Source organism: Petaurus breviceps, unplaced genomic scaffold, assembly GCF_028583685.1.
Source record: "Petaurus breviceps papuanus isolate PSGF00001 unplaced genomic scaffold, PetGlider_PUasm1.0 128, whole genome shotgun sequence".
In the NCBI taxonomy this organism is placed as follows: Eukaryota; Metazoa; Chordata; class Mammalia; order Diprotodontia; family Petauridae; genus Petaurus; species Petaurus breviceps.
Genome location: NW_027185664.1, coordinates 11,993,838 through 12,020,135, shown reverse-complemented (window position 1 = coordinate 12,020,135; position 26,298 = coordinate 11,993,838). Strand labels below are relative to the sequence as shown.

At 35.7% G+C, this 26,298-nt stretch overlaps 1 protein-coding gene across 1 annotated transcript in view; it reads left to right on the top strand.

The window, feature by feature from the left end:
* DCC (DCC netrin 1 receptor) overlaps positions 1-26,298 on the top strand; it is a 1,052,419-nt gene that overhangs the window by 589,643 nt on the left and 436,478 nt on the right. Inside the window, exon 9 of the mRNA XM_069102085.1 lies at positions 14,172-14,328. Coding sequence (XP_068958186.1) covers positions 14,172-14,328 — 157 coding nt within the window. The remainder of the gene's footprint in view (positions 1-14,171; positions 14,329-26,298) is intronic.

Here is a 26,298-nt window from a genome sequence, read left to right as displayed (position 1 = left end):
TTCTGCTATCTGCCACTATTCTATGGGTGAGCTTATTGCATTTACATTCACAGGTATGATCACTAACTGTGCTCATCCTGTATTCCTCTATTTACCTTTCTCTCTTTCTTTTTATCCTGTCCCTTCTCAAAAGTCTGTCTTGCTTCAGACCAATTCTGACCCAATCCTCTCCTCCTTTATCAACTCCATCCCCCCATCTCCTATCCCTTATTATCTCCTTCTTGGTTAAGATAGGTTTCTATACCCAACTGAGTGTGTATGTGTATACATATACACATATACACACATACACATGTGTACGTATGTATATTTGTGTGTGTATTCTTCCCACTTTGAACCAATTCTGATAAGTGAGGTTCAAGCATTGCCCGTCATATCCACCACCCCTGTTTTCCCCTCTACTATAAGAATTTTTACTTTCATGCCCCCTTCATGTGAGAAAATTTGACTAATACTACTCTTCCTCCCCTCTTCTTTCATGCATTCCTCTTTTTTACCCCTTTATTCTTTTTTAATATCATTCCAACATAATTGACTCACACCCATGCTCTCTGTCTATGCAGATACCTTCTAACTGCCCTAGTAATGATAAAGTTCTCAAGATTTACCTGCATCATCTTCCTATGTAGGAATACAAACATTTTAACTCCATTAAGTACCTCATGATTACTCTGTCATGTTTACCTTTCTATGCCTTTCTTGTATGCTCTGTTTGAATGTCAAGTTTTCTGTTTACCTTCAGTCTTTTCATTAGGAATGCTTGGATGGACTCCATTTCATTAAATATCCATTTTTCCCCCTAAAGACTTATATTACATTTTGCTGAGTAGGTTATTCTTGGTTGGAATCCTAGTTCCTTTGACCTCCAGAATATCATACCCTAAGTCCTCTGCTCCTTTAAAGTGAAAGCTGTTAAATCTTATGTGATTCTGACTGTGACCTCATGGTGTTTGAACAATTTCTTTCTGGCTACTTTCAATGTTTTCTCTTTTATTTGGGACTTCTGGACTTTGGCTATAACATTCCTGGAAGTTTTTATTTGGGAATCTCTTTTAGGAGGTGATTGGTGAAATTCTTTCCATTTCTCTTTCAACCTCAGTTTTCCTGATAGTTTCTGAAAATATGGTGCCTTTTTTATCATGCTTTCAGGTAGTCCAACAATTCTAAAATTTTCTCTCCTTGTTCTGTTTCCCAGGTTAATTGTTTTTTTCCAGAGAGAAATTTTGGATTGTCTTCTATTTTTTTTTTTCATTTTTAAATGTGTTTCATTGTTTCTTCTTTTTTTCCTTTTTTTTAGAGAGGGGAAGTAAGGCCAATTGGGGTTAAGTGACTTTCTCAAGGTCACACAGCTAGTTTTGTGTTAAGTGTCTGAGGCCGGATTTGAACTCAGGTCCTCCTGACTCCAGGGCTGGGGCTCTATTCATTTTGTCACTTAGCTGCCCCTGTTTTATTATTTCTTGATGGTTTGTGGAATTATTAGCTTCCACTTGCCCAATTCTAATTTTTAAAGAATTATTTTCTTCAGTGACTTTTATTCCTCCTTTTCCATTTGACCTATTTTTTTTTTTAAGCAATCAGGGTTAAGTAACTTGCTCAAGGTTACACGGCCAGTTATTTCTGGGTGTGGTGCTGAGTATCTGAGCCCAAGATTCAATCCAGGTCATCCCAACACTGGAGCCGGTGCTCTTACTCGCTGAGCCACCTGGCTGCCCCTTGACCTATTGGTTTTTAAAAGTGTTTTCTTTTGCATTTTTGTGCCTCTTTTAGCAAACTCTTAATTCTCTTTTCATAATTTCCTTATATCACTCTCATTTCTCTTCCCAAATTTTTTTCTCTACCATTCATCATTTTCTGTTGATTCAATTAGCATTTTTCTTTGAGGATTTGCTTATGTTTTTTTACATTATTGTCTTTTAAGTTTGCCTTGATCTTCTTGCCACCATAGTGGCTTTTTATAGTTAAATTCCTTTTTTTGGTAGTTTTCTCATTTTTGCAGCATATTTTTTCACTTTGAACTTTATGTTAAAGTTGTACTCTGCTTACCTGTGTATGGGGAGGCACCATGCCAAGCTTCAAGTTTTTTCCATGCTGTTGTTTTCAGAGCTAGTTGTGGGGGTCTGTAAGTTTTCAGTAGTTACAAGGTGGTATGATCTATGGAGATATGTGACCAGTGCTCTCCTGGTCTGTGCTTTCCTAGGTAAAGACTATAGGAAGGCCATGTGCTCCCCTAGAGCCTCAAGTGCTGGTGCTCTCTTGGATCTGGTGTGAAAAGGACCCTTGCTCCCTTCTAAGTCAATCACAAGCTCTCCTTTCCTCCTTAGAATTGAGACCCAGAACTGCTTAAAGGCAAGTGAATTTCAAATCAATGCCAGGTGTAGCCAGTGTCAGCAACAGTGTCCCCTACAGTGCCTTTCTGACCAGTTTTCTGGCCCCCATACCTTATCTGAGTTGAGAGTTCTTGAAGTTGCTACTACTGCTGCTGCTACTGTCATAGACACCTTAAAGGCCCATCTCTGGTGCTCCTGTTGGGCTCCAGGGCTAGCCTGGTATTACAAACACCTACTGCTATCATCGTAATTTGTCTGAGACTGGAAAATATCTTCCTATGACTTTTGGTTGGCTTTGCTGATCCAAAATTTGACTTGAGACATTATTTTAAAGTTGCTTGAAGGGGTATATTGTTAGATTTCAATCTGTATTCTACCATCTTGACTCCACTCTGAAAATCTGTCAGTGGCTAACTATGAATTCATGCAAGTCACACATGTTATTGGAAGCCTACTGTGTGCTTTGAAAGCTCATAAAAATTGAGAAGAAAAAAGGCAAAAAAAAGTTTTTGCAAATCATATCCTGCATTCAGTGACAGCTTTATAGTGCCACTGTAATTACTGGGTTTTGACTATTAAAAATAATAATTTGATTTAACAGAGCAAAACACGGCCTTATAGGCACTTCCCCAAAAACGATTTTCCATATTTGTGTCAAAATCAAATATTTATGTAGGATGTAGCTTCTGATTAAAAAGTAAGGTGTATAAGAGGGAGGCGCTAGTTTACTGAGCATCATAAGTATTCTCACTTCCAAATCCAAATGGAAGGGGCATTCTCTGTAAATGGTGAGGTCCTCCAGATCTGTGATTCTAGTCTTTTTTTAAAATGAGATTTGGTCATTTCATCAAGTCCTGGAACATTACTAATACTTCTTGATGGGATTTGTAATGACTTTAAACAGTCCAATCAAACTGTCAACAAAAGGAAAAACAAATGGATGAAGAATGCCTACTGTCCTGATACACAGTTGTAGGAACAACCCCTAGAACTGGTCTGCCAGTAATAATGATAGCTGACATTTATGTAGTACCTTTAGGCTTACAAAGTGTTTTACATACATTATCTCACTTGACTGTCAGAACTACTCTTTGAGATAGGAGATATTATTATCCCTGTTTTACAGATGAATAAACTAATCTTCTGTGGGATTAAGTGAATTGTCTAGGAACTCTCTAATAACTACTTCAGGCAGGATACAAACCTAAGTATTCCTGATTCCAATTACAGCACTCTATCCATTACACCATGGTGCCTCTCAGTATGTATATCTTGGAATGACAATGCAAGTAGACAGGGAGACAAGCCCAGGGCCCCAGGATCAAACAGGAAGAAGAGAGCAGGCTGGATTGCCTTGAGAAAGTTAGTCTTACTTTGAATGACCCACAATTTCCCTATAAAACAAAAGACCATCTTTTTAAAAGAGCAATTTTCTCCTGATTATATAACTGAATATCATGGAATATTATAGACTCAAAATGATTAAAGTCATACAAAGGGAAGTTGAGAAGCCTATGTACAGAGCACACAGCTGAGTAGCTATAGCAAAGCCAATAAATCCATTCCTCTGCCTGCCTTCAAGGAATTTGCATTCTACTACCAGAAAAAGGTATGATCCTGCCTAATATATCAAGCCTCAACTTCTTTGCCAGTTATTTTAATGCTGTTTTTTTTTTTTAGTCTGGCCCTGTCTTATAAATGCAGACTCCTTTTTTATTGTTCCCCATTCCCTGTGTTCTTGTCTAACCAGACTGGTGTCCTTACTGTCCTAAAGTACACCATGATTACTTCACCCTCTTTCATTCACTCGCAGTTATATTCCAGTTTAAGAGACAAATCTTTCCTCTCCACCTATCCAAGTCCTACTTATAATTCAAACCATATTTGTTCCGTTTCTTTGTCTTCTAACCCACAAAGATACTTAATTACTTACTTTCAGATGATGTTCACTTGTATTAGAATTCCATTAGTTACCTCTCTTTCCTTAGATTGTAGGCTCTCCGAGGATAAAGATTGGATTTTATATACTTCTGTGTACTCTCTTTAATCCCATGAAGCATTTATAGGATTATCATAAATAATTATATTTTTAATTAGTTTAATTAGTTAACTTTGTGATTAACTGAATTTAGTGGAAAGAAAAAGAAAATGTAAGGAGAACATTTCATTAATAAAAGAGAAAAAGTTATTGTAAAATATGACAAGAAGCTTGTTTGGTGATATATTTTCTGTTGTATTTGACTTTGAGAAAGGGAAAGTGAAAGAAAGAAAGAAAGAAAGAAAGAAAGAAAGAAAGAAAGAAAGAAAGAAAGAAAGAAAGAAAGAAAGGAAGCAAGAAAGGAAGGAAGGAAGGAAGGAAGGAAGGAAGGAAGGAAGGAAGAGAGAAAGAAAGAAAGAAAGAAAGAAAGAAAGAAAGAAAGAAAGAAAGAAAGAAAGAAAGAAAGGAAGAAAGGAAGGAAGGAAGGAAGGAAGGAAGGAAGGAAGGAAGGAAGGAAGGAAGAAAGAAAGAAAGAAAGAAAGAAAGAAAGAAAGAAAGAAAGAAAGAAAGAAAGGAAGGAAGGAAGAAAGAAAGAAAGAAAAAGAAAGAAGAGGGAGGGAGGGAGGAAGGAAGGGAGAAAGAATCTCTGGAAGCCAGACAAGTTATATATCCTGGGGTAAAGATTTGCAGGAACATGTTTCCCCCTTATGGAAATTTTAGAATTGGCATTCTTATGCAACTTGTTTCAATTAAACATGAGTCTATTAAAATAATCATCAATTATTTTTCATTTAGTACTAATATGACTATTAGGGGAAAAAAGAGGCCCAAATCATAATAAGGTCTTAGATAGTGAAATAAAATCATATAGGCTTTCTATTCCTTTGCTTTCTTTTGTTAGAAGAATAACAGCTTCCAATTCAGCTTAATATCCCAGAAAAAAAACAGTAACATTCAGTTCTTGAGGCTTCATTTACTAGGAAAGAGTTAGTGAATATTTACAGAAAACATGAATTTGTCCCCACTGACTTAAATACCTTTTTGTGCACTTTTCTAAGTTATTGTCATGAGAACATCCCACCATGAAAAAGATTCTTGCAGAAATGCTCCATGCCTGACTTTCTCCATACAAATCAGCTTGGTGGAATAAAATAGGATGAATTATAGGGTATTTATGTTAAACGTAGAGAATTTTATATCTTGAGGAAATACACAAGTGTTGCATATATTTGTGAGCCCATCGTTTTGTGACTAATATATATGTAAAATGTATGTTCAATGTAGTGTGTACATTAAAGTGACAGCGCAATGAATTGTTATGGAAAGTACTAGAAGAAAGTATCTTATCCTAGAATTGTGCGTATATATAGATGCTAATTCCTATGCCATGATGACCTTAATTCTTTTCTTTGGGATTTGAGGGGTACAATTAAGCAGTAAGAAAACTGACTCTGTGCATCTTTCTTATACATTCCTTCACAATCTTCTGATAGATACTAATTGAGTAATATTACAAAAGTCACCCAACCTGTCTTTGTTTCTTCCCCTGACAAAATGTAAAGGACATTTTGTACTGGATTAACTCTTCTACAGGTAAAAACTATGATTTTAGGACTCCCACATTCTCTATAAATCCTTTCCCAATCACTCTAGTCCCTATCGATCCTGTTGTCTTTTTAATTACTATAGTTCATGTATTCTAATATGATTTGTCTCCTAAAAGCAGTGCTATAAAGATTGGTCATATTCCTGGGGTGGTATAAATATAAAACCAATCTAACCTTTAATTGTTCCATAGTACTGAGTATCAAAACACTATAAGCAGGTCAAATTAAATAAGCATTTCCCTCTCACAAACATTTACTTAAATTCACAGTGTAAATGAAGAGAGCTTTCTCCCTCTCCCTTCCCCACTGCATGTCTTCTCCCGCTAAATAAATGTTTTGCCAATGTACTTAAATATCCTACCTGTAGCTTCTGTTTACTTTTTCCCCTCTCTGTCATATACAGTTGTCACAGTTCTTTTTATTCTCCTCATATTGTCTGAAAACTTATACCACTGGTATTAAATCCAATGGCACAAGTCCTTAGACTAGCAGCATCAGTCCCTCCCATCTCTTATTACTGTAAAGAAGTACCTGAGCCCCTAGAAGTCCCTACAGTCTTCCATATAACCGACGTTCCACTGCCCAAATCCATAATCTTGGTGCACTTCTTTAACCATGCTCTTTCTCGCACTCTGATTGGACCTGGTCCGGAAGGTGAGGAAAGAGAATGCCCAGTTCAAAGGATTAAAAAAAAGAGCTTCTTGCTGCTGTTATTATGGCAAGGGATTTGCTTTCGTGACATATCTAGTTGTTAAAAAAGGTTTTTAAAATTAAGAACTCTCAAAGCTATGGCTCTGTCATAATATGGGTTAGAAAAGGATTTATGTACTATGTTTTGGATTTCTAATCATCTTCGAAAATATTATTCCTAAAGTAAAGTGTACTCCATTTCTTCATGACTTACAAAACAAACTTTTGGAAGCTGACCAATTCATAAACTCTTCTGTATGTCTTGTATTGATCACGCACACAAAAAAACATACACATACACACTACTCACACTACTCTTTAGCATCTTGACATATGTATGTATGCACATTATGTAATATGTGTACATATTAGCACATACCTACATAAAATATACACTTATATGCATATATACAGGCACCTGTAGCATCATGCATATGCATACACATATATGCAATATGCATTTTTGATATGTAACTATATTGTGTATCTGTGTGTATATATATGTATAGTTTGTATGTTTGGATTTATGTATGTGTATATGCCAAAGACAAGACCTGAAGCCAGGTTTTCCTGACTTATAGGCCAGTTCTCTGTCCACTACATGACACTACAACTCTGGTGTTAATCTGGGCAAGTCACAATGTTCTATGAAGTGTTCTAAAACTATAAATTGCAGAGAAGCTGCTGATCTCTATATATGTATGTATGGATATATATCCACACACACATATGTGTACATTTATATCTATATCTACACATGTATATATCTATGTGTGCATTTATACACATCCACCAATACATACACACATATTTGTGCTTCTATATATTTATACATGTATATCACACAACTTTCAGATTTGGAAGAAACCTCAGTAATCATGGTGTCCAACCTGAGCATTGCTGAGCAAAGGTCTAGACATGCAATGTGAGTCCATAAAATATTTGCTGATGAATTGAATTAAAATGCTATATGCCTATTTATTTTTAAATTTAGGAACAAAAGTTGAAGATGGACAACATGGATTACATTAGCTCCCATCACTTTCCTTTTTTTTTTTTTTTTTTTTAGCAATCGGGGTTAAGTAACTTGCTCAAGGTTACCCAGCCAGTTATTTCTGGGTGTGGTGCTGAGTATCTGAGCCCGGATTTGATCCAGGTCATCCCAACACTGGAGCCGGTGCTCTTACTCGCTGAGCCACCTGGCCGCCCCTAACTTTTCTTAATTAAAAGTGAAAGGCAGTTAACTTTCTGATATTTCAAATAGCTCAAATTTATCCATTGTTGACAAGTTCATAATACATTTATTTGAAGCAAAGATTCCTTGACTACTGAAAGTGGTATGTGGTTTCAGGGAAATATTAATCCTGGCCTTTTTCAACTTTTTAAAATCAAGCTATTTCCAAAAAATATGACTCTAACAGCTATGTTATGTCTGTTAAACCTCTCCAGTGAATTTTAGTAGCTTTAAAGTGAGCTGCCTTTTATCTTCAACAAAGTCTACTCTAACAGCTTACTTGTGGACAATAAACTGCTTTATTTTGATGTTGAAGGGAAGAGGGAAAGGAACATGTCTGTAGTATATTCTTGAAAAATTAAAATACTCCTATCATTCTCACTAATGATATTTTTCATGTTCTTCTCATCTTTAAACGAACAAGGAGACACAGCTAATGAAAATAGTCTTTCATAGTAGTATGCATATTGATTTAGTTAGCAACCTAGGGAATGAGGATTTGAAGGGGGACAGGGAAATAAGCTCAGTGGTTGATCTAATGTTTAATGCAAATTAAATATTTTTTTGAATTTTTATGAACATATCATATCAGCCTTCATTCCTTGCTTAGGTAGCAGAGGCCATGCACTATTAATGAGCTTAGAGTAAATTAACATCCATAAACATTGCATGGTTTAAAAAACACTTGGGGAAAAAGCTTTCATAATGTTTCTTAAATAACCTAACCAAATACTTTTTTTATACTTATTATTGAGGTATTTAAGGTGCTTTTTAAGGTTTTAAAGATTTGTTTTGCACTAAATCATAGATCAACTTCTCTTTCTGGACTGCTGTAATGGAACAATATAGCTAAGAAAATATATGTTACAGAGGTAAGAGATAGAGTCTCTTCTTCATGACAACAGATAAAGAAATTGTAACCATGGTAACTGTAATGGGCCTGTGAGATTAAGCCTAAACTGGAGATTAGGCTCCAGGGGCAAAGAAAGAAGATAGTGATTGGGTCCTTATTGAAAACTTCTTCTAAAAGAAGGTGTTTGTTTTGGGGGCAGGGGAAGCCTGGAGGGTTAATAAGCACACAATTGATCCTCATATACAAAATGAAAAGGGCCATGTGTTCTTAAGAAAACAGTCCCTTTTCTTTTATGAAAAAGGTACTTTCTTTTCCAAAATAAGTAAATCATCTCTGATTAGTTCTCTGCTGAGTTTTAGTGGTGCTCAGTGCAGATGAGCTGAAAATGATAGAAAAGATACCAAGAACACCAACCACCACAGCAGCAAACAAGTGGGACTTGCTTGTCCGCTCATTCAGAGCAGGCCTTTGATGTAGCTAAATGAGAGGTTTAATTCAGTCCCAAACATATCAAGTTCCTACTGTTTGGAAACACCTTGTACTAGGAGTTGTGAATACAAGCACAATGATAAAAAAAGAACAGCAACAAAGACGCCATATTCCTTGTCCTTCACATGCTTACATTCTACTAGAGATGGGAACTCTTGATAGAAAACTCAATTCAATACCCCTGAACCATTACATATTATTTTTAAAGGTCGGAATAACCCTAAGTAGGTTACCCAAATCCTATACTTATTAGTGTTTTTTAATATTATTTCAAATAAATGTCAAGTATTTTATCAAATTTTTTCCTTTAACTTGTTAATTTATTTAGATGATGTATATTTTAAATAAACTATTACATATATATGTATATCTATATACATAGATACACATACATGTGTGCACACACGTGTGTGTGCATCTCTAGACTTCATTACTTAATGGTCCAGAATTGGTACACTTTAATATTTAGAAGCCTCAAACTTAAAAAAAATGTTATGGCTAGATTTTACCATATGGTACATAGGGACATTTATGGATGAAGTGTGATATCATAGCCCACATCTAGTCAATATTATAAATAGCCAGCTAAAAGGAGATGGTAGATTATAACACCCAACTTCAGAGCTGGCTTTCCATGTCATTGAGTAAGTTGAAGTACTGCTAAAAGATGCCCCAGAGTAAAATATTCTCCTCCAAAGGTGTGCTGAAATTACCACCGTTCGTGATTGATGTGAAGGCATAGGATATCTAGGAATTCACTTTTCAGATGAACAATAAATTAATGCACTAGCAATTTAGCACAAAATAATTTTTCATAGTTTCTTAATATGACTATTTCACAAGGACACTTCCAAAAGAGATAGAGAATAGAAGGGGAGAAAAACAAATTTGAAATGGGTATATTTGGGACAGATAAGAGTGATTTTTGTTTGTTTCATTTTAATGAATGAAGAATAACTTAAGTGTTATATGTATGTATATATGTGTGTGTATGTATGTATGTATGACTGAATATGATGAGGTTATTGAACTAATTAAATAAAACAAGGTATAACCAATAAGCTTGTAACCTATAATATTTACTGAGTATATACAAAGCAGATATTAAAATCTTGGGGTTATGCATGATAAAGGAAGTGAATAATAATAATAAACCTCTATTTTTATAATAATATAATAAGAATAAACTTCCTAGTGTTTTATATTTTAGATGTGATGAGTTTGAGATTCTAATGTGTAGAGAGGTACAAAAAGCAGCTGACATCTGGTATTAGAATTCAGAATACACATTAGGACTCTGTGTGTGTGCATGGGTATAAATAATCTGAATTTTTAAAAAAATGAAACCATGGGATAGTGTATAGAGAAATAAATAATGGAAACCAGGGCAGTTTGGGGGAGATAATTCATATTTAGCAGCCAGGAACTGGTTAATGGCCCAGTAATAAGACTTGGAAGAGACAATCATACAGATATAGGAACAATCAGGAGAAAACAGTGTCATAGAGGCCAAGGGAGAAATATATCTAGGAACATGTCATCTGCTGAAAGGTCAAGTAAATTGTAGATTAAGAAAAGGCCATTGATTGAATTTAGCAGTTTGATCACTGGAAACCTCCAGAGAGCAGGAGTGATTCCCAAAAAGCAATATTAGCATTTTTATAGTTGTGATTTTTAAACCCTAATAGATGAATACTTACTAAACCCCCCAGTAGCCTCTGAAGGAGAAAGAGAATGCTCAAGGAAAAGTCAGAAGACCCAAAGCCAAAATGTCAGTATAATTGGTGGCAAATGGGAAGTAGATATAAATGTTTTGGTGACTGTAGTTGTCCATGTCATAGGAACAAGGCAGGGGTAAGGAAACTCTTTTAATGCATAGGCCTTTAGTGCATGTGGTGGGCATAGGCGGAGATATAGGCAACATTAGGGAGCTAGGAGAAACTGTAGACAGATGGAGATCTGCAAAAATAAGGGAAGAATTCTGAAGAAAAAAATAACTAAGATCATAATTTTCACATTTCAGTTCAACTTATATTAAAATTTGTCCCATTAGGTTCTATCTCTAATTCTGGATTTAAAGTCGGGGCGGGGGGGGGAGGAAGACTCCTCACAATCACCTTTTTTTATAATTTAATTATAGACAGCATGAATCTAGTGATGACATTCTTAGACATTCTATTTCTATGCTTAAAATTTAAAGTTTAAGCAAGTAAGTTTAAACAAGTAGTTGAAAGTGCCACTTTCATTTACAGATAGCTCAATAGAAAGGCAGTGTTGCATTGTGGTAAAACTCTCAACTATGCATTGCAAGATTCTAATTCTAGATCCAAGTTTATGACTAATTATATGTGAGACCTTGAGCCATTTAACCCCTTAGACTAAAGTGTCACTTTTTTTTTAATCTATGGAGTGAGGGAGTTGGAATAGATAATACCTAAAGCTTCTTCTCAGTTAAAATTTCTGTGATTCTGAGAAGCTAGGTTGTGCCCATTGAATGAATTGGAAGATTAGAAAAGGGTCTCTGAAAATTTATGGATGATAAAGTTTCAAATAATTTTAGAGTTGGAAGTGACTTCAAAAGTATTTAGACCAACTCCTTCTTGAAGAATATTTTGGATCCACAATATATGTAATAATTTCCATTTTCTCACAAGGAAACAGGGAATTTGCCAGATGCTTCAATCTATATACATCACTATATCATTGTCATTTACCTGACTTTCTAGTTTAGTGACCTTATCAAATGAAATAAAATAAAATACCCGCATACTTAGTCAGGTATGATTTGCTCTTAATGAATCCATGCTGGCTTACTGATCACCACTTTCTTTTCTAAATGATCACTTCCAAATGTTCTAAGAATGTAAATTAAGCTTACTGGTCAGTAGTAGGAAAGATAAGAACTGTAATTTTTTTTTAAGCTTGTGATGATTAAATAAGCTTTCTAAACCTTTAAAATATATTCCCCAGGGGTGGCTAGGTGGCGCAATGAATAGAGCACCAGCCCTGGAGTCAGGAGGACCTGAGTTCAAATCTGGCCTCAGACATTGACAAAATAACTAGATGTGTGATTTGGGCAAGTCACTTAACCCCAATGGCTCTCCAAAAAGCAAAAAAAAAAAAAAAAAAAGAAAGAAATATTAAATATATTCCCTGCATTTGAATTAAATAATATAATTCATGCCTTGAGTTTATATTAGTTTTTAAGTTTTTAAAAGTGGTTTGCAAGCATCATTTTACTTGATATTATAATCTTGAGAACATCTTTTTTCTTAAACATGAAATATATCATTATAATTTATCAACGACTTCATTTTGCTAAGGGATATATTCTGTGTTAGTTTTAAAGTATTGAAAATTGCTTGCTTCTAGATCTTTTCTTGGAGATCATTTGATTTTGTGATTAGGCATAGCCTTACTTATGGAAGTTGTGGTCCTTGTCATCTAGTCTAAACCTGTAAGATCTTTGCAAAATTTCTAATCTTGATGAATAGAGCACTGGCCCTGGAGTCAGGAGGACCTGAGTTCAAATCAGGCATTAGACACTTAACACAAAAACTAGCCATGTGACCTTGGACAAGTCATTTAACCCCAATAGCCTTCCCCAAAAAATTCTAATCTTGAATAAGATATAGCTTTTCAGAAATATATCTTGAATATTTCCAAGCAAATAAAGGTTTTATAGATATGTGCACATATTGTTCTACTGAGGGTGAAGTTGAAGGATACTATACAAAATGGGGAGAAGGTTGCCTTTTGGGAGGCATTGAACACAGCAGGTCTTTCTTAAATTCCATTTTGAATTAGTGTATCATGCAAGAAAATATTTCTAGGAAACTAAGTGACCTAAGGACTGTCATTTATTCACTTTTGATTTCAGTTTATTCTTCTGTACATTAATAATGTTAATAAGGTTGACTCTCCCTCTGGGATTGTCCTGAGGAACATATGAGAAAACATTAGTAAAACACTGTATACATAGGTCTTACTTAATGTAAGACGATCTCTCTGTTCCTCAGACCTCCCCTTCCTACCATGGGGTTCTGCAAGTCCCTGCCCTGTCCATGGTTCTGCTACCCAGCAACTTCAGTGCCTAGAGCTGAGGAATCCTGGTATGATGCTACCACTGATGACCCTGCCACCCCCAGATCCTCTACAGAGAGCTGGAGTGAAAGACCTAACTACTAGAGGGGTCCTGCCTGCCCAGGAGTTAAATTTGCATAATGCAAATTTACATAATACTAAAACTTTCTGTTATCTGAAAGAAGCTCCTTGGTGCAGTGGATAGAGTTAGACTTTGACAAAGGAAGACCTGAGTTCAAATGTCACGTTAGACTTTTTTTTTTTCCCAGCTCTACAAACCTATAGATATCTCTGAGTCTGACTAGGTCACAGTTTTGTGTGTGGAGGATACGAGAATAATAATAGCACTTACCAGAGGATTGTTCTTGGAATCACATGTGATGATTTATATGAAGACAACATACATACAAACTATCCTCGTTAGTAGTAGTAGTAGTAGTAACATTGTATAAGTATGTATAAAGAAGCTAGCCTCTGATGTCACTTCTAGTTAAATCAACAACTCTCCAAACATATCATGTTTGTAGAAGAGGGATGCTCACATTTAGTTATTCACAAACTAAACAAACATTCAGTGACTTGGGGCTTCTTTGGGGCTTGATCCAGCCATTTTGATGTATGGCGGCCAGTTTAGTATTATTGATGCTCATGAAGGGCACAAAACTAAGAGACCTAAGATTGCTGTTGCCCTCGGTGACTGATAGTTTCTTAATTAGACTGTAAATACATTTGTGACAATGTTTTATCATTAGCACTCTGTTCTTTCTCCCATCCATTTTTATTCATGTTTATGTCTTGTGTCTTTGGCCCTGCATTGTCTCATTAGCTCCAACTACTGCCGTAGTTCCCATCCTTACACATGTCTTTGTTCCATCAGCCCCTCTGACTGACTCCTCTCCTTCCCCTTTAGCTATCCCAAGTTCCAGTGTCCTCCCCTCTGCTCCCCGAGATGTGGTCCCTGTCTTGGTTTCCAGTCGCTTTGTTCGTCTCAGCTGGCGTCCACCTGCAGATGCAAGAGGGAATGTTCAGACTTTCTCCGTCTTCTTTTCCAGAGAAGGCGACAACAGGTAGGTTCCATCAATTACATTAGCTCAACACTGCTCCCTTAATAGCTCTCTTTTGATGGATGCAAGAACAAAAGACCACACTTTGCATGATCTAGTTTTGACCCCTTGACCAAGAACAAAACATTTAGCCTGATTGTATTGCTGTTCTGTTCCCTCTCAGATGAAGTTATTGTGAGAATCAAATAAATATTTGTGCAAAAGTTTTGAAAAATTATATGTATGTATGCATGTGTAAACATGGTATATACATATGTATATTAAGAGTGTGTATATACTCGTGCATGAATACACACATGTGTAATTACTTTTATAGACACATACCCGCCTGGTGTCAGGTTTGGATCCTGTTTTCTTCGAAAATAAAGAGAGGAAAACAGGCTTCTGATTAGCAGAGCATGCCTCTTCCTCTTCTATCACATCACTGGTTTTACATTTCTGTTTCCTGATATAAAACTAAAGCAAGGTTCAGGAAATGCTATTTACAATTTATGAAAGGCAGCCTACCATCAACAATTATCTTAAGATAATTACCGTCACTAGTAACCTTGACATTTAAGGAATTGGAAGAATCCTGGTTTAATGGAAAGAGGATTTCAGTTAGGAACACCTGGGTTCAGGCCTTACCTCTGCCATATATTGGCTGTGTAAACCTGGCCAAGACATTAATTTTGGGTTCTTCAAGCAATTCTCTAAGACTATAAATCGGCAAAAAGGTGCTGATCTGCATTAGCAGACTTTTACTAAATAGATAACATCCCAGGGTAAGATCCCTTGTTCCCACCTAACAGTTCTTTCTAATCTCACCTTTCTATTTTCACACAAATAGAGAATACCTAAAGGAAGAAGTGATACCAAACAATTTATATTTGCCTTTGAAATGTGTTTTTATACTTTTGGCTCTAGGGTATCCAGTTTTCTAGGAATTTATTTCAAACTAAATAATGAAGCCATACTGTGAAGATATGATTTAATAGGGGGCAGTAAAACTGTTGAATTTCTCCAGCTTCACCTCCAGCCTATGGTAGAGATTCTTTCTGACAAATCTTATACTGTTTTTCACTGCTACTTATTTAACTCAATTCAATGAGTATTTGTCAAGAGCCTTCGGTGTACAAAGCCCAGTGATAGGTGCTGAGGATATAAAGAAAAAAGATGGAAAATAACTCCTGTCTTTAAAGAGCTTACATTCTGTGGGAGGGGGAAAGGTGGGGGCTACTACACAGTACACAAAGGGCTTCATTTACAGGGACCATAACATTCTGCACAATGGAAACAAGATTTGCCAAACATAGTCCTTATGTTAAAAAGTCCAGTGCCTCCCCTGAGAATCAAGAGTAGTAGCTTTAATGAATGCTTTAGGAGTTGTAGGCTTTACCTTTGATTCATGTGTTTCCAATCTTTATTTATGCAACCACTCCCAGTGTATTCATTATGATTTGGACTCCTCTGACTTAGGGGCTTATGAGTTACTCTAGCTTTTTCTTTAATAACGAAGTCAAGCATTCAGATGCTGTAAAGTTTACAAATCAAAAAAGATTGTGACCTGATGGAAAATTTGCCTACTTTTGTCAGAGTACAGAAAAGGAAAGGATTATTTCTTTAAAGAAGGAGGGGGAGAGAGAACAGAGATGAAAAGTATCCTGAAGGGACCTGACTGTTCACAGGGCCAAGCCAACACTAATTCAGTGCTATCATCACTCACTCCTAAGGAGTGGCAAAGGAACAGGTTAGTTAGGATGACACAGGTATTCTTGTGTCTATTGAAGGGCTGATAGCCCAGCTATGGGGAGAAGTTGAAGCTTCTGAGCTGAACACTGGCTATTTGTAAGCATTTTACCTTCCTATGGACTTAACCCACAGAGACGAAAATAAGGACAATTATGAATTGAGGTTCCTGGGGGTAGACTTTTAGCATGAAACACTGCAATATAACAATAATGCAGAATTCATAACCTAGCACCTGAAAGTACTTTTGTTTCTGCCTAAGAACATTCCAGTAAGGATGCCTCTATATCTAGGTGCCCATTTTCCTTTGCTAAGGCCTAAGTACTGTGAAAAGAAAAGAAGCCCTCTAAATAACAGAAGCCTAGAGATACATGAAAGTCATGGATTTTTGTCTAGCAAACAATAGGCATTTTGATAGAAGGGAAAGAATGCCAAACCTGGACTTTGGAAAACTAAGTTCTAGTCTTGGATCATCCACAATTTAGCTAGATGATGTTAGAATAGCTACTTTCAACTTCAATTGCCCTATTTCTAAAGTGAGGCGGTAAAAAAATATATAGCTCTAGAATGGTGGAAAGGACTTGGGCTCTAGAGTCAGATGAGCTGATTTTGAATCTTGGCTTTGCTACTTACTAACAGTGACTTTGAGAAACTCAATCACCTCTCTGAACACTTGTTTTCCTCATCTGACTTACACATGAGAGTGTTAGCATCAATGATCTACAAGGGCTTTTGTAACTCGAAACTTAGATGGCATCATGAAAAATTACTTTCTGTAACTGGGTAATGAGTATATGATGGGGTTCATGGTGTTGTCTAAAAGGCAAAAAAGAAATGGTAAGAAATATACCAGGATCATGGTAGCATTAGTTAAAGTCTAAATGAATATAGCATTACTCCTCTTCACATAGACCCAAATTGAAGCTTACAGTACTATAACTAATAGTTTCCAGGAATTACATGGGTCTCTGTTCATACTATGCTTTCCAGGACTTAAAAAACATACTATGCTTTCCAGGAACTTAAAATGTAGAGATACAAAAGACCATCTTATGCAAACTTCTGATTTTTAGAGCTTATGAAATAGAGATATAAAGAGTAAATAAATTAGAATAGACTTCAGAGTTCCTCCTCTGTGAATACTTTTTAACCTATACTAAGTTTCTCCCACTCATCTGAAATCATGACTCTCATCTAAACCATTAATTTCATCATTAATCATCTGTTACATGATTGCTTTTTAAATAATTAGGTGCTTTGTTATTCAGCTTTCATTCTCCTGTACCGTAATCATCCATGATTATATTTGTTTTGTATGCAACCCTTACTTGCTTAAGAAGATAGCCTTTGCAAATTACTATGATCAAAAACATTTATCACCTAATACCTAGTTTTCTGGTTATGAATCTCTTTGAACTTAAGTAAGTTAACAGACATATATCCTTTCACCAAACTCATATTCAAAACCTTACTACCATGGAAAACTTGCATTCACACAGCCTTTAAGAATCTGGGATCACCTCTGCATCACAATGAAGCATTACAATAGGATTATGGTAGAGTAGTTAAATATATACATACATGCATATGTATGTATGTGATACATGCATGCATATATAAGTGGTATACCTCATCTCTTCCTCCTATACTGTGTAAGAATAGCCATGATTCAGAGTTTATAGTTGAAAAATGAATTAAGAAAATCTGTATTCTTATTCAAGGTTCTCCTTTGTTATTTGGCTCCTATATCTAGAAATTCAGCTAGATTGTAATCCCACTAAAGGAGTAAACTAAGTTTTATGCAGTGTCCCAAGAAACTAAGACTTTTGGGACATCTTGTATTTGTATGTGCCACATAACTTTGTTATAGTAAAAAATTCGTGTAAATATAGAATCACAGAGTTAGAAGGAACCTCAGAAACCATTTAGTACACTATATATCTGATGAATGATATTTTCTACAATATCCTCCATAAGTGATCATCCAATGTCCATGGAAAAACGTCAGAGAAAGGATAACCCATTAACTCCTGAAGCATTCTGCCTCATTTCTGTATATCTCTTAAATATTAAGGATATTGCCCTTTCTTTCATTAAGCACATATCTGTTTTTCTTAAACTTCTTTTTCTCATTTCTGCTAATTCTTCCCTCCCTAGCCAGGAAGAACCACTTTTATTCTTTGTCCATAGAGTAACCTTCTAACTACTTGAAGAGAAATCTATTTCTTCTTCTTCTCCTCTCTCTCTCTCTCTCTCTCTCTCTCTCTCTCTCTCTCTCTCTCTCGATATAGCACAGGATCCTTCAAGTGGATATTAAGTCATATCAAGTCTTCTAGTCACACATTTCAGGATATTATTCACATGCTAAAGTATGGCACCTGTGAAAACAATATTTTAGATATTGTCTAACCAGGATAGAATTCAGTAGGACTAGAACCTTCCATTAATGTGGCTAATAGATTATCTTTTGACTACCATGAAACACTGTTAGCTCATATTGAATTTGCAGGCACCAAATATTTTCAGGTCTTCTACTTTTACTATCTTGCAGTAATGAAATTCATTTTAAATGCAAGTGTCGAACTTTACATTTATCTCTATTATGCTTCACCTTAATGGATTTGTCACATTGTTCTAGCTTATTTATATAGTTTTGCATCCTGACCATCATCCAGTATGTTAGGTGTTTAGATGTATCTGTCTGCTAGTTCTGTGTTATCTACAAAGTTTATAAGCATGTCATCTATTCCTTTATCAACATTACTGAGAAAAATGTGAAACAATACAAAACCAAAGACAAATCCACTAGAGAACTCCCTCCATCAGTCAATTAATGATCATTTTTGGGAGTCTAGTGAGATATTTCTTATCTTTATTTTAAATTTCCATTGCCTAGTTTAGCGGCTTATGATAACTCTCCCTATCTTAAAATTATATTATAAATGCTTTGTTTAAATATCAATTCTTGCATAGAGCCTAAGTTCTTTGAAAGCAATAACCTAATTTTTCATTTTGTCTTTGAATATAAAGTACCCAACACAGTGTCTTGCACAAAGCATATATCTAATAAATATTTGTAGAAATTAATTGCATACAGTCAGGGCAGCTGGTGGCACAGTGAATAGAGCACTGGCCCTGAAATCAGGAGGACCTGAGTTTAAATCCTGCCTCAGACAGTTAACACTTAACTATCCGTGTGACCTTGGGCAAGTCACTTAACCCCAATTGTCCTCCAAAAAGAAAAAAAAGAGAAATTAATTGCATACAGTAGGCCTTTAATAGATGTTTATTATTGATTTCAACCAGTCCTGAATTGACTTTACCTTCATTTAGTCCACAGGTATCAAACATGTGCCTAGCAACAAGCCCCAGTCCTTCCAGAATTAGATTGAACTGAAATTCAGAAATGTTTAACAGCATAAATAAAAATACAAATATAGATACAAAACATAAATATAGATACAATAGAAAATTCTAAAATGTGATTTTCTAAATCAGTATGCAGCTTCAGGAATTCTTGTGTGTGGGTAATTAGGTTAGTTGCCATGTCTTGTTCTTGATAAAGCTAAGCTTTTTTTTCCTAGTTATGTACAAACTATGTATTTAATAAAATCCATTTTAGTATTTTGGTAGAAATTAAAGTTCCCTGGTTTATAGTTAGTAGAGTTCTTTTTAAACTTTTTGAAATTAGACGTATGTCTTTTTGCAGTACAATGCTTTCCTCAGCTTAGATAATCTTTCAAAGATGACTATCATATGTACCATTTCTTTCAGTATCCTGAGATGTATCTAATCTGAACCTGGTAATATGTACTTATGGAAGTCAATTTGATTCTCCCTTACTAATCTCCATATTTATCTTAGGCTAATCATAGGTGCTTTTTTTTCAGTTTGAAGGATGCTTTTCCTTGGAAGAGGGAAAAATTTGCATTGAGCAGTTTCACATTTCATTAATAATATTCCATCCGTCCAAAGTGATGGTCTTATCACTTCTTTGGTCCTCCTTTCCCCAATATAACTTAGCCCCTCCTTTGTAGTATTCAATGTAGCAGGTGATACTAAATAGATGGTTTTCTCTCTCCTCTCCCTTCACTTTGCTCTCCCTTTCTTCTCCCTCCTTTTCTTTTTCTCTACCTACCCCTCTCTCAGTCTCTCATCAATCGATTCAGAATATCACTATTCATTCCTAAAGACAAAAATATTAGTTAGTCACAGCTTAGTTTTCATCTTTTAGCACTGAACCAGGTTTGACCTCACTACTTCTTGAATGTGTAATATTTTACCTGATGTAATCTGAGGGACTAATCTATGGAAGGACTTGGAAGTAAAAATCTTCTCCATCAATTCCTGAAATACTAACAACTCATTTTCATTAGTCCTTTCTCTTTTTTTGCAATGTTAATGGATCTAATCACATATTACATCCCTGTAAGTTAATGTGAAAGAATTTTCCCCCCTGTGGTAGTATTGGCAGAGGGGATAAAGCCCAGGGTATGGGTTTAGGAAGGACAAGAGAAAAGAAGAGGCTGTCTTCATTACCATTTTGCAGAACTCTCAGTCTCTGTCTTTGTCTCTCTTCCTGTATGTGTGTGTGTGTGTGTGTGTGTGTGTTCAGATATCAAGTATTGTTTTCTGTTATGACACACATGGCATTTTAAAAGAGCAGGGAGCACCGTTTTGGTTATTTTCATTTCATATTCCTTTGACCGGTATCATAAGTTACATCACCATGGTGATGATATATTACTACAAACAACATCAACCTTCAGTTTATTTTATAAAGAAAATAAGTTAAAAAGATAATAAATTTGTTGAGAAATCATGATGGCTTTATATACTCCCTAACTTTTGACGGGAACCATTATGTCGCTAAGCCTTTAGTTACAATGTTTTAGCATATTTGTAGAGCTCTGTGTCCAATATCAGCAACTGCAACCAAAAGAAACCTTGTGCATTTAACCTTCACCTCAGATAAGCACCAAATACGTTAGACAATTTACTAAAGCTCTATGAGTTTGAGAATAGCAATAATACTGTTTGATGGTTAATGATGTCAGTAATGCAAGTGTTACCATTTTTTATTAAGCCTGCCAGAGTGCTTTCATTTCTTAGGTCAGGGAGGAAAATTAGCTCTTCATCCTAAAAAGCCAAAAGCATTTACTCAGTGAAGGTTATTGTTTCACAGATAACAATCTATATGTTTGTGTTTTTTATTTTGTTGTTATTGTTTGTTTTGTCTATTAACTCAAAATCATAGACCTAGAAGAGATGTTGAAGGTTATCAGGTGAAATGTTGTACAAATCTGGAATAGAGTTCAGATGAATGACACACAGCACTGGGAAAGGGCAGAATGGTTCATTGATACATTGATATAATATTAATATTGATATAATATTAAAGGGGATGGACAGATCGACAGTGATCTAATCAGGATAGGATGGCATTTTACCTACCTCAGCCTCTTCTTCTCCCTGGGCAGCATGTGGATTGGTGACCCTGACTTTCAGTGAGCCAGTAGAAGGCCCACAGTCACTAAGGCCTTGGATTTACATAAGTTTTTCAGACAAAGGGCCAACCAGGGCTATTGATGTTTAGCTGGTGGAGTGATGAAGTGGTATGAAAGAACAAGACCAATCATGAAGAGAATTCTTAAAGATGAACCAAATTAGCCTATCCTTGTTGGGCCAAAGGACTTGGAACAAAGAACTGCTCAGGATGAGGGAGATGAATTTATAATTGTGAGACATCAGGAAGGGAGAGTTTCAACTGCAGATTTTAGCTAGAACTGGCTGTGATTTAAATCTTAAGTGTAGAAATGTTTTATAATAGGAACCAAGGCTGAGAGACAGGGAAGAAAGATTCCTCTGCAATTCACAAAGTGATGAAAATGGGAGTGGTTTGGACAAGCAAGGTCATAGAAGTAATTAGTGGGACAAGGTGGCTACAACCCTAGTCTCAATACTCTCTCAAGATTCTATCATGAGTCTTATTTTCCTATAACTAAGGTCCTGTATAGGTGTGCATGATCATAAGAATGGGGAAGGTGAAGTGAAGGACTGAACCATCATCCTTTGCAGCTTCTCCCTGTGTAGATGGTTGGAATGATTGCATGTCTTAGGTCCACATAATTCGTTAAAGTCAGCATCGCTTGACTCTTGGTGTCTTCTGTGTCTAAATATGTCATTACAAAAAGCATTCCCCAGGGAACATAGGCTTTCCTTCATGTAATGCAGGAAAAAACACAGATTCTCCTCCCAATTTCTTAAAACTACTCAGGTAGTCATATTACACAGGACAACTCTGAAACAAATCAAGCCTAACTTGGTTATTACTTTTGCTTTTAACAGTATACTCACATATCCTACAATAAGTATTAGGTTAAGAGATCCTAGGAGGTGAGATGAGGGAAGGGAAGACAAGTAAGCTATCCTGTGAAGACTCAATATTCAAGTGATGGTCCACAATTATCAGCTATACTCCCAGCCTATTAAAAGCCTCAGCAAACTCCTTCGACGCTGGTGATTGAGTGTGTTTCAGCCCTTGGATATTTTGGGGATATGATATGAAGCAGTTTTTAATGAGGAAAATAGAGAGGAAAAAGATTGAATATATGAGGAACCAGTGTTGAACAATACTGAGTGGATATTGGAGAAGTTGGGATGTATTAGCTCACAATCTCAGAGCTAATTTCATCATCAGGGTATACAAGGTGTGGTTGTAGGCCTTGTGGGTGTCACTGGAAGGAGAATCCTTGAAGTTGATTCCATTCTAACTGTACAGAAAGTGGATTATGGGAAATTTCAGGCACTCCCTGCCGGTGCTGCTGTCTCTGTGTCCCAATGTCAATCCTAAAAGAATGAGATTAACATTTTGGAAGCAACCTGTGAGATGCAAGCCATGATCACAGATTTAGAACTGAAAAGTTCTTCAGGGGTAATCTAGATTTAGTCACTCCTTTTATATATGAGAAGATTAAAGTCCAAGGAAGTTAAGTGGGAATCTTGAAAATATGAAATATGTGATTGAACCAATTCTCAGACCCTAAAAGTCTTTCTATGTGAGGAAGAGAATTTGGGTGTGAAAAAAGAAAAGAGAGAAAACAGAAAAAGAGGAGAGCTGAGGACTCATTTTGAGATAAGCCAGTAGAGCCTGACTCTGGATAAGAGTTTTATTAATGGTAATTTGGAAATTGTATGTGTGTGTGTGTGTGTGTGTGTGTGTGTGTGTGTGTGTGTGTTGGTGGCGTGGGCTATAGAGAATAGAGAACTGATTTAGAGTCAGTTGATATAGGCCAATCATATTTCATTTTAGAATATTCATTTCCTTATCTGTAAAATGAGTTATCCAACCATTTCACAGAGTTGTTTTGAAGAAACTGTTTTGCCAACATTAGAGAACGACTTAAATATTTACCCTATTGTTTTCACATCTTTATCATTTAAAGATTATGCAATTGTTTATTATTATCTGGAGTGAGTACAGTGTGGCAAGAGGTCTGGAATCTACTCCTCACTTTGTCCATTACCTTCCTTTGTGGCCCTGGCCTAATCACTTTATCATGCTAATCTTCAATTTCCTCATCTGGAAACATGGAGATAATAATACTTGCCCCAAATTATATTGAAGAAAATATTTTATGCCATGTGATATGTGGGAACTTTTATTATTGTTATTACGTAACAAGGTTATCAGCTATAGCAAATGAGATATCTTTTTATGTTTATGTATTATATTACATATAATATATAACATATATATTTGTGTGTGAGTGTGTGTGTGTTTGTGTCTGTCCAAGACATTTAAAGCACATTAAAAACATAGTTCCATTAGGCTGGAATCAATTACCATATTTTATATAATTATGACTTTAAAATAGCACAGATTCAAATACTTGCAACCACTTCAGAAATTCATTATTCACACTCTGTGGATCTAGCAGTACTATATATATGAATGGTATAAATCTTCCTATAGTTTTAGTCCCAGATGAAAGAACAGATTTAGATGAAAATACTGATTTAAGTCACAACCTCCATTTGCTTTGGAGGCAGCTGGGTGGCTCAGTGGATATAGCATTTGACCTAGAGTAAGGTTGACCTGAGTTTAGATCCAGCCTCAGGCACCTACTAGCTATGTGATGACCCTGGGCAAATCTCTTGATCCTGTTTTCCTTAATCCACTGAAGATGGAAGTGGCAAACAGTTCCATTATCTTTAAGAAAGCCTTATGGATAATATTGATATTCATAGCATATGGACCATATACTATGGTCATGAAAAGTATACTATGGTCATGAAAAGTCAAACATGACTGAATGACCAAAAAACTGATTTATGATTAAAAGTCCCTGCTATATTTTTAAAAATAAATTTAACCTGTGATTTTCTTTTATTTCTGTCTATAGCTACAATATATGGAACCTGTTTAGTTTCCTCAACTTTTTGGACTAATGCTAGATGCTACATAACAAAATTTGAAAAGATTCATTCCATTCTTCACTCGCGCAGCATATTTAGATAGCTATTGTTGACAAAGAAGACAGGAACAATTTAATTTCCCTTCCTTTTCTTTTTTGTGTCATAGGAACACAAGATTGGAAGTTAAGGTTTCTGGGTTGTAATCCTTGCTCTACCATTAGCTAACTGGTAAAGTTATGACCCTCCCTTCCTTATTTGAAGAATAAAAGGGCTAGAGTAGATGACCCATAAGGATCCAGTCAGATCTAAAATTCTGTAACAACAAAAAAATCAATGCTTTGGATTGTTTGGCGAGATATGGGTACTGATTCACTGAACACTAGAAAGGGAAATTCCAAGATATCACTCTCCATATCTTTCTTAAAAAGAAAAAAAAAACAGCCAGCATCAATATTTTATTTGAATTTATCAGAAGTAGATGGTGCAATTTCCAACTCTGCCCCAATGACCTCTCCGTATCTATCTTTGTGTCATTCTATAAGAGTTATATTCCTATTGTCACTTTTGAAAGGGAAAATAATAGTTGGGGTAGGCTTTTTTTAACTGGTTGGTAAAATCATGTCCATTAAAAAAATTAATATCATCCTCTTCACAACAAGGAATATTAACATGTTTTTTCTTACCTCGAAGCAACTAATTAGGTGTTTGACACTTTATGACAGCATTTGTTACCTTAGAGGTTCCAAGAAACAGTTGTAATTACATTTTAACACCCCTGGTATTTATGCAAGATGATATACATTCGTTTATTTCAAAAATGCTTATTGAAAAACTCTACAAAGGATCCATAGTGAAGCTGTCTTTTACTTAACTCCTAAATTCAGATTTCCTCATAATAGTATGAGAATCTGAATCTCAAAGTGTAAAGGGGAGATGAGGACAAATGGATTTTTTTTTTCCCATTCAAGGTCATTAATTCTGGGCATAGGGGTAAAGGTACCAAACTGTGATGTCTCATGACCAGTTTCATTTTATGCCACCTTATAAAGTAAGTCTGATCAAGGTACACTGTTGTAATGAAGAAAGCACTGAACTAGGAGTCAGGTAACCCATATTCTAGTCTCAACTCTGCCACTAATTAGTTGTGTGACCTTGGGTAAATCATTCCACCTCTATGAAATACAGTTTTCTATTAAATGAGAAGATTTGGTTCAATGTTCACTAAAATTCTTTACAGACCTAATATTCCATGAGTCTATATAGAGTTTGTCAAGGCCTTTGGGAAAAATTTTCAAGTCCCTGACATCCTCAGTACTCTACCCTTATTTCTATTTGGCAAAAAAAATGGTAGTACCTGCTTAATAGTGGTGGTGGTGCTGCTGATGATAATGATGATGATTAATTTGTGTTCAGTCATTTTTCAGTCATGTCTGACTCTTTGTGACACATTTTGAGTGTTTTTTTAGCGGAGATACTGGAGTGGTTTGCCATTTCCTTCTCTAGCTCATGTTACAGATGACGAAACTGAGGCATACAGGATTAAATGATTTACAAAAACTGTAAGTTTTTGAGGCCAGATTTGAACTCAGAAACAGGCATGTTCTTAACTCTGTTTCCAGCACCTTATCCACTGTGCCACCTAGCTGTCCCCAATAATGATAATAACTATCATTTAAGTACTTCTTACTATATGGAGATGCACTAAGCACTTTACAATTGTGTTGTTTGATCCTCAGAATAACCCTGTAAGGTAGGTACTATTATTATTCTGATTTTACAGATGAGGACACTGAAGCAAACAGAGTTAATTAACTTTCCCAGGTTCAC